General features: G+C 37.9%; 1 protein-coding gene across 1 annotated transcript; it reads left to right on the plus strand.

The window, feature by feature from the left end:
- Positions 1-1,166: 1,166 nt before the first annotated feature.
- Positions 1,167-2,876, plus strand: LOC140157688 (uncharacterized). The gene is made up of 2 exons (XM_072180928.1): positions 1,167-1,181; positions 1,569-2,876. The coding sequence occupies exons 1-2, from the start codon at positions 1,167-1,169 to the stop codon at positions 2,874-2,876; spliced, it is 1,323 nt and encodes a 440-aa protein (XP_072037029.1).
- The last annotated feature ends 7,227 nt before the right edge of the window (positions 2,877-10,103 follow it).

A 10,103-nucleotide genomic window follows, 5' to 3' on the forward strand; every position in this document is an offset into this window, starting at 1 on the left:
TTTGTCCAATAAAAGGAGGATTTCGTGATCCTAGCATTCTCTTTTTATGACATTTTTCAGTAGATATCCAAGACAAAAGCTTATTCCCAAAATTTCAGTTAATTCCGATTTTGCGTTTGGTGAGTTATGCATGATTATGTGTATTACACTGCTCTATTGGCCACTGTTGTAATTTCGTTCTGGTATACCAGAACGAAATTCAAATTTGGTGACATTTTTGCTAAACGAAGAGATTTTTGGTACATAAACATTATGTAGCCAAAGGTATCCAGTGGTATAAAAATCTCAACTTTCTTTTTGGAGAAAAGTGGGGGATGAGCCTGTGGATCACGAAATGCCCTTGATCACGATCACGAAATGAAAATTAATATATGGTAATATTGATATGATTCAAACATGATGAAGATAATTTCAAAGTCATCAGAGGTCAAAGGTCAAATTATTTTCTTAGACAGATTACTATTAACAAATTAGTAGGCCTATCTACATTTTTCACAGAAAGACAATTTTCATCAGAGGCCATGCTGAGCACATTTCAGGCATCATACTGCCGCTTCCAACTTCACTTGAGATTAATGTCTTTCTTTACTAGTCTTTCAATACTTTGTGTGTCAACCGTTGGCTTCCCTTACAGCAGCCACGCGGCGTCTCATGCTCCTAATGAGGCGTCGAATGTTACCTTGCTCAACCCCGTTCCACTCGTTGATAACAATGCGACGCAATCCCACCATAGTTGTATCTGCCTTTATCTTCTTGTTGACTCGTCTCTTGTGCTGATCCCAAAGGTTCTCCAAGGGGTTAAGGGCTTCTGGAGGGCCACTCAAGTGTCTCAATTCCTTCTGCTTCCACGAATGCAGCCGTAATCATGACCTGTTTTGAATCCCTTTTTCAAATCCATCTCTCAAAACGTAAATGTCTTATTAGTACCCACTCACCTTTGTCTTTGATCATTGATCTGCACAATAAGCAAAGGATTATCCAACATCATGCATCAATTAAAATGCTTTAAATTAAAATTGAAAAGGCGGGAATAATGAACCCGTCTTGGATCAGAGAATCAGCTCTAAAACCATTGAATAGGCTTCTTTGCAATTTTCATTTTTCGACCTCGTGTTATTAAAACATTCATATCTTTTCTCAGGATAGGTAGTGATTGAGGTGTCACAATGCGCAGGACAATAGTAGGTAAATTTCCTAACCATAAAGAAACTTTTTTTGCGTAGTGTAGTACATTGTATACTGCAAGCTCTTTTATTGACAATGCATAAACTAATTGGTTTGGCATAAAAGAATGCAATGTCGCCTTTTAGTTCAAAAATAAATTTTTTTTTTTGCTAAAGGGGAAATTTATTGGCTCAAAAAAGAGTTTAAAAAGAATTGAAAATGTAAATGAAACTTACGTTACCATGGTTACAATTAGGATAGTTACTTTTCATTGAGCCTATGCCCCTTTCCTGTAATTATAATGCAACACACTTAACACAGATATGGAAGCCTTCTACTGACGTTTGCGATTGAAAGAACACTTCCACAATAAATCTTCGGACTCTCCACCTCCACGTTTCAAGAAGAAGAGCTTGTGGACTCCACCTCCTAACAAAGATGCAGCCCTAGAGGCCTACATCCTAGGCATCAGTCGCGAAGTCACCGACCATGTCCCCTCAGGAAGATTCCGTGACAATCTTGCTAAATCGGAACGCAAAGCGCTTAACGAACTGCGTCATAAATCGGACTTGGTCATTAAACCAGCTGACAAGGGCTCCGCTGTTGTTGTGCTTAACAGAGAGGACTATATTCAGGAAGCACACAGACAACTTGCCAATCCTATTCACTATGTTAAACTCTCTCATGACCCTATCGCAGAGGTCACGCAAGAAGTTACAGACACTGTTATTGACTTACATGATCAGAATATAATTGATGACAATACTTTTGAGTATCTTCTACCAGAATCGGCCACCACTAGCCGTTTTTACCTTCTCCCCAAAATTCATAAGGAAGGAAACCCAGGGCGCCCAATCGTCTCCTGTAGTAATTGCCCAACTGAGTTTGTTGATTATCACCTCAGACCACTTGCCACTGGTGTTACATCCTACATTCAAGATACCACTGACTTTTTAAGAACACTTGAGACGATTGGACCCCTCCCACCTGATAGTTTCTTATGTACTGCAGATGTTACTGCTTTGTATACTAACATACCTCATCAAGAAGGTATCTCTGCTTGCAAAACACTCCTTGATTTAAGGCATGACCAATTTCCCCCCACTGCAGCTCTCCTTACCCTTATTGAGCTCATTCTTACCAATAACACATTTGAATTTGATAATGAATTTTACAGGCAGATTGGGGGAACCGCGATGGGCACAGTTATGGCCCCAGCATATGCCATCATTTTCATGCATGTTTTGGAATCTTGTATCTTACAAGCATGTCCGTTGACCCCCTCTGTTTGGTGGCGATACATCGACGACATTTTCTTTATTTGGCAACACTCGGAGGATGAACTTGACAGGTTTATATGCTCCCTCAACAGCGCCCACCCGACCATCAAGTTCACCTCTGAGCGCTCCAAAGATCACATCAATTTTCTTGATGTGTCTGTCTCCAAACACTCTGATGGCACTCTCCAATCTGACCTGTACTGCAAACCCACAGATATGCATCAATATCTGCTCCCCTCCAGCTGTCACCCACCACACATCTGTAAGAACATCCCTTACAGCCAAGCTTTGCGCCTCAGGCGTATCTGCTCATCTGATGTTGCCTTCCAACATCGATCATCAGAGCTTGCTGATCACCTTAAAAATCGGAATTACAAGAAGAAAGTTATCTCCACTCAGATAGCCAAGGCTGCTGCATGCCATCCCCCGTGAACAAACTTTGACCTATAAAGATAAGGAGAAGAGTAACAAGAGAGTTCCTCTGGTTACGACATTTCACCCTCAACTCCCTAAACTGGGCAATATTGTCAACAAACACATGTCCACCCTGCACCTCTCACCAAAGCTCCAGGGTGCAGTACCTGATCCCCCGGTGATTGCTTATCGCCGTCCCAGGAACTTGAGAGACCTCCTTGTTTCAGCCCGCCTCAAACCCATGGTCTCCGATTCCCCGTCACAAACTGAATGTAGCCCTTGCAACAAACCATGCAAGGCTTGTGCTTTTGTTACCCACACTTCCTCCTTCACCAGTAATATAACCCACCGGACTTTCAAAATCCTCCAGGACATCAACTGCAAATCTACCCACCTCATCTAACTCATCTCTTGTACCCGCTGCGGTAAACAATATGTGGGCGAAACCAAAAATGCCCTTAAAACTAGACATTTTGGTCACCTGTCCGATATCAGAACTAAAAAAGACAAAGCCGTTGCCAATCATTTTAATTCTCCTAATCATAACATCAATGATCTCTCCATTACCGGCATAGATGCCTCCCACAAACTTTCAGACCCGTCCTCTCGCCTTACCAAAGAAAGTTTTTGGATCCAGCAACTCCGCTGTCTCACACCCCTTGGGCTTAACATTGAGGAGTAACACCTATTTCTGATCAATATTTATTGATATATTGATTTGCTTTTTTCTTTCACCATTGTGTAGTAGCTGTATTAGTAGTGTATGATTAAATTTTGCAGTCATTTCTGTGATTGCTGTTGTAGAGAGTAGATCAGTTGTAGTATTAACACACTGATGATGATAATTTTTCGAAAGCTTTGTGGATAACTTTAAAACCTGTGGCCTGTTAATTTTGTTGGAACTTTTATATAATGCATGGTGGCGTTATAAGAAAACAATACACGTGTAATCGAGCGTAGTTTTAGTAATTTTTAATATGGTGAATGGTAACGTATGTTTCGGTCACGTAGGTTACATTTTAACTTCAAAATGCCCGTATGTTGGAAATGCATTAACGAAAACAGCGTATAGTCACTTTTTTTTAACTCCACATTTTATGGTAACGTATGTTACATTTCTTGACAATACGGTCAGAACCTTTGTATTTCCTAGGATTTCTTTCTCAAATACATAAATTATGTCGACCTGAAAACATTACTATCATATCACTTGCATGATAAACCGTATAATGGACACTTTGGTTCAATTTCAGTGTTTGCAACCACTAAGGTACGTGTTAACTGGGGCTCCCACGCAGATATCCCACCGAAGTACTTCTCAACAACCTGAAATGGTATAAACTGGATTGCCGCCGTAATTTCCATCTAAATAATGGTGTACAAAAGCCTTTGTAACTTACTCCCATCTCCCCTGTGCAATATATTCCACACAGTTGCTTCTAGTCACAACCATCAGACTAGAGCAGGGTCACAAGGCAATCTGGTCATCCCACCTAGTAAGAGCGAGTCGGCTAAGCGAAAATTTACATCCAGAGGCGTGGTCTCTTTTAATTCATTGCCAACCCAGGTTAAAGTTCCACTACCTCATACACTAGGCCATTTCAAAGCGATGTGCAATTTAATTATTTAATTATTCAGGTTGTTGCATAATGGTCGGCTCCCGGGGGGGGCACTCAACTTAAATTTTGGTAGGGGTGTGCGGCGCGGAGCGCCGAACTTTGGGAACTAAGAACTGATTTTCGGGCAAAAGAGGGGCTTGAAGAACTGAAATTAGGGCCAAATTATAGGCTGTTGAGCTAAAAATTTAGAAATTATTTCCAAATTTGAGCTTAAAGAGCTACAATTGTCAGAGTTTGAGGCTCAAAGAACTGGAGCAGATCCAAATGTGGGGCTTAAAGAACTGCCGGAGAGCCTGAAAAGGGGACCCTTGAGCGCCGCACATACCCGTACCACCTTAACATGTGAGTGCCCCCCTGGGAAGTCGGCTGCAGTGCGGACTCTGTCTGCAGGCTGTCTTAGAAGCCTGCTGACATTGCCGCACTGCAGCCGGCCAGCACAGATGCGCTTCCTTGGTGTGTTCATTTATGATGTATTTGTTAAATCCATGATATGTAATTCTTTTGTATGTATTTCATTTGTATTTTGATGTATTTTGTTTGACCCCTGGGCCAGACTGGAAATCAGTGTGGACCACTGAGTTTGTTCCCCAGGCAAAATAAGATCTAATAAAATTAAAATAAAATAAAATAAACATAGTCGGGGTAACGTAGGTTTCACGAAACCTTGCGACATATTTCGATAGTATTTTTAAAAACTCAAAGCACATAAACACTAACACATTAGTTGTCCCAAAAAACAAACACATACAATACATACACATGCTAACCGTTAGTACACTAACACATACACATTCTGAGTGTTAGTAGCACATAAACACTAACACATAGTTGTCCCCAAAAACAAACACATACAGGGTGTATCAAAATGATTGGTACCGACGACTTTTCATTTTTTACCGATTTGTTTTACTATTTTTTGTACCAGTTTGGGGTAAATTGTTTACATATTTGTAGTTATAATAGTTTTATCTTCTCTCAGAATTTTAGATCATAAAGATAACACATTATGTTCAGAAGTTACATGATTCTAAAGGAAAGTAGGGGTTTTTACACTTTTCATCGTAACGCTGGATCAGTAGCGCACCATTTTCAAAGCTCTATTTTACTACAAATACCTTGTGAGAATGATATGTTGAAAATGATGGCAATATTTAATTGTTCCTTGCCTATTTCTTCATTCATAATATATATAAATGTTCTAATCAATATTTATTGGTTGAGAGTAATATTATTAACTTGAATAATTTAGGTGGGGTGAAATAATCTAGGGCGGTAATTTAAATTGCAGTATTGAGATTACTATTAAGTAGATGGTGTGGCAGAATGGCTATAGACTGTTGACAGTGTAGGTTAAGTTAGACCTGGTAAAAGTATTCCACGGTGTTCAACACTTCAGCGTGCATTTATAGTAAAGAATCGCTGGTTAACACGACGCTATGGTACAGAGAAGCTTTTGAAGACAGTTCTCAAGCGCAAGGAGTATCTCATGCAAACATGTTTCACAATTTGATATGGGCAGTTACAAAACGGATTCATCTCAGGTGTTCATTCAAGTTCATTCAAGATAGGACTTTACATCATACTTCAGAGTCGTAAGGCATGGTCTTCAGGAACTATCTTTCGAAAAGCATGTGTAAAGCAATTTGAGAGTGAGGTGGGATATTGAAGAGCATGTATGCAATAAAAAGTTCAAGCAGTGAACCTATTCATCTTGTGTTGTGTAAGTAAAACCATGATTACGTCGATCTTCGTTTAAATGACAATAGCTCCCAGATGCAGCAACCAATCATATTCATATTATTAGATCAATAAGTTAACATATGCCCCTTTCTATTTATAGTACAAAAACTATATTAATTACCAATTTTATATTTTTGATATATTTTTGAAAATGTTATATAGCCCGGTACCAATCATTTTGATACACCCTGTACAATACATAATGCTAACCGTTAGTACACTAACATATACAAATTCTGAGTGTTAGTAGTACATAAACACTAACACATAGTTGTCCAAAAAAACTAACACATACAATACATACACATGCTAACCGTTAGTACACTAACACATACACATTATGAGTGTTAGTATACAGCACATAAACACTAACACATAGTTGTCCCAAAAACAAACAAACACATAATACAATGCATACACATGCTAACCGTTAGTATACTAGTACATAAAAACTAACACATAGTTGTTCCAAAAAAATAAACACATACAATACATACACATGCTAACCGTTAGTACACTAACATATACCCATTCTTAGTGTTAGTATACTAGTGCATAAACACTAACACATATAGTTGTCCCCCCCCCCAAAAAAAAGAAACACATGAATACAATACATACACACCCCAACCGTTACACATACACATTCTGAGTGTTAGTATACTAGCACATAAACACTAAGGGACCGTTTACAAACACTTGTAAGAGGAGGACCTGATGCAAAATAATTTCATCGTGAAAATTTTTTGGCCCCCCTCCTTTACAGACTTCAAAAATTTCAGGGCCCCTCCCCTTTTTGACATGAAAATTATGGGTCAACCCCATAGAAAAGCATATTTTTCCAGGAAAATGTGTGGTTAATTTTTTTCAGGCCCCCTCCCCTAGGAGGGTCAAAAATTTTCAGGGCCCCCTTTTTGCATCAGCCCCCCCCCCCTAACATAGTTGTCTGGCTGCATTCCCAGTCAACATGACAACTCACAGTTTTAATTGTTCTTATTGCCCATTTTTGAAGTTTGACATTTATCTAAGTAGCATTTGTAGGTATTCACCGAAATAAGTATACCATAGTTTGGTTGGTAAAATCAAGGTACAGTACAAGTATGTAGAATTCGATACGGAATGTAATGTTTAAGTTTGTTCATGCAGAGAAGATGATAAAAGAGGAGGTCGCTCGCTGCCCACATCAAATAAATAATGTGTGCATCCGCCTATTGATGGAAACAATGATCTAATCCGATTGATCAACTAATACGATAAGTGGCTTTGCGAGTCACGACTGTCTAGCTCTAAACGACGCATGCCCGGATATCAATTTGTTACGTCAGTTGACCGCGAAATATAATTTCTGTATTGTTTGGCATGACTGGCTGCTAAGTTTGACCCGAGATCCCTGTGAAAAAGACCCGCATTTTGGATCCAAATAGCATTTTTGGACACGTTTGGACACAAAACGGGAGTATATGGAGAAACTGACACGAGTTTGAATTACTGATTACACTGGTTTTATGTTTCCGTAAACTGCCGCAAATATTCAAATAGTTATCATTTAAATTTCTTTTCCTTTGACCTTATATTAATTTGACTGGAAAATTAATTATGCTTGACTTTCCATAACTTAACAATTTTTTGATTTTTTTAATGGGAGTTGCAATATATATAATGCTTCTTCACTCGTTTAAAAATCATGGTCACCCTGGTTAGTATTATTTTTTTAAACAAAAAGCATGATTTGACTGCAAAATTGGGACTTTAACGATGTACTTCCGTGTGTGGAATATTTTCTCCACTGGAGAGAACTACCAAATCAGACGAGCGTGTGGCGGATGAACAGATTACCACAAAGGAAGTTTCAAGTGGTGTTTTAAGTACCCCAAACAAAGAAAAGTGAATATAGGTTAACTGTGGGTAATCGGATTATATGTTCGAGCGATCTCCTCTTTTCTCATCTTCTCTGGTTCATGACACCATTTTCTTGACATTACTCGTTGACTGCCGATAAAACGCCCAATAAAGACTTAGTCACCGGACCGCGCCGGCCAGTTAAAGTACATGCCCTATCACACCACTCCACACCATACATAAATTCTCCCAGTCACATTTCCCAAATATGAAATTTAAAAAAGTCAAATTTTAATTTTGTTCTTTTAAAGTTTGGCAGAGGCGGGGTTCGAACTCACGGCGCAACGCTTAGTACTCTATGAGCCTAGCGCCTTAGACCACTCGACCACTTGTCTTGTTGTTATTCATCTGAAACTTATTTAAAAATATAATCGCAACTTCAACATAGGCCTACCACGTGACAAGCAAAGACGGAAAACGTATTATATTTTGGAATTGTATCTGCTTAAAACATTAATGTGTATTATAATATTCGTTCAGTTGGGGATGATTTGAAGTGACCGCCAATTATGACCATTTGATATTTAATACAGCTCAACTTATCGTACTTTTCCTACATTCGACCTTGCATGATTTTTGAGTTGACACAGTCATGAAAATAACTATAGATACAAGCACACCATTACTAGCCCAGTTCTGAACCTTTTCATTGATCATTCATAACAATAGGTATCTGATGGATCAGTGAAGGTAAGAAGGATTATAATATATCCGTAACCTTGATATTATAGTACATCTTGAGGAAAAAGTGCAATGGACATGTTTTCATTTTATGTTTCAAATATCCCGCGCATGAAAATTGAGTATTTAACCCAAAATGGAAAATGGAACAATTTATTGGAAATCTGTTTAACAGATTTTTTTTGACATCTTTTTCTGCACTGTATTATACCTAAATTAAGACATTTTATAAATATTCAAAGAAAATATAGCTAGGTCATCCAAAAAATTTAGATTTTTACACATTTTGGGGCAAAAAAGGAAAAATAAGCAAAAATATCAAAATCTGTTTAACAGCTTCATTCATCAAGTCATAACAAACGGCCTAAATGCTTAATTTCTAATAAAATATTGAAATTGTGAAAAATATAGGTATTTATTGATTTTCATGTTTTTTCTTGCAAATATGCTAATAATATGCAAGTTATGAAATTGCAAAATAAAGTTTCTACATAGCATACATCTTTCAAGTGTGATGTTCAAAATGACAGACATCAAAAAGAGATTCGATGAAATGTAAAGGTGTAGTAACAATTTTGGCATGGACTGTCTGGTCAGGAAAAGTACGGTAATTTGAGCTGTACCAGCAATGTGGAAAAAAGAAATAATGTAGTGCCAACATAATGTACCCTTTTACGTAAGGAGCAAAGTTCAACAAGTTATAACTCCGCTTCTGCAGTACGAATGTCAGCGGCGAATGTCAGGTTATTATTTCCCAGTCTTGAAAAAAAATTGCAGGCAGAGGTGGGAATCGATCTCGGTACCTCCCGGTTAAAAAGCACTGTGCAAAACCACTAAGCCAACTAAATATCTGTTGTGAGATGCTTGACATTAATCTTTGATATTGCTTAATGGAACAAATCGCGGAATTAAATCAGTAATAAAAGAAGTAGATTCTTATTTAGCGGCCAAATTGGATAAAAGGGGAAATATTTGTCCCTGCTCTAAAGAAAATATAGGTTAGAAAATTATCAAATAAATTTAAATTAAAAATTGAGATTTTATATTTATTTATTTCACGAGGCAGGCATTATCACAGACAAACACTGTATACGCTAAAAACTCGACCCTCATTACTAGATGATGGCATAGCTCAGTGTTAGATCATCAGACTGGTATTGTCAATATCGTTGGTTCGAATCCGCCCGTCAGCAATGGTTATTATGATTTTAATGCTACGCTACAATTTGTTCAATTTTTTTTCGTTTATTTATTTATTTATTTATTTATTTATTTATTTATTTATTTATTTATTTATTTATTTACA

The sequence above is a fragment of the Amphiura filiformis genome, chromosome 7 (genome assembly GCF_039555335.1).
Source record: "Amphiura filiformis chromosome 7, Afil_fr2py, whole genome shotgun sequence".
Taxonomy (NCBI): Eukaryota; Metazoa; Echinodermata; class Ophiuroidea; order Amphilepidida; family Amphiuridae; genus Amphiura; species Amphiura filiformis.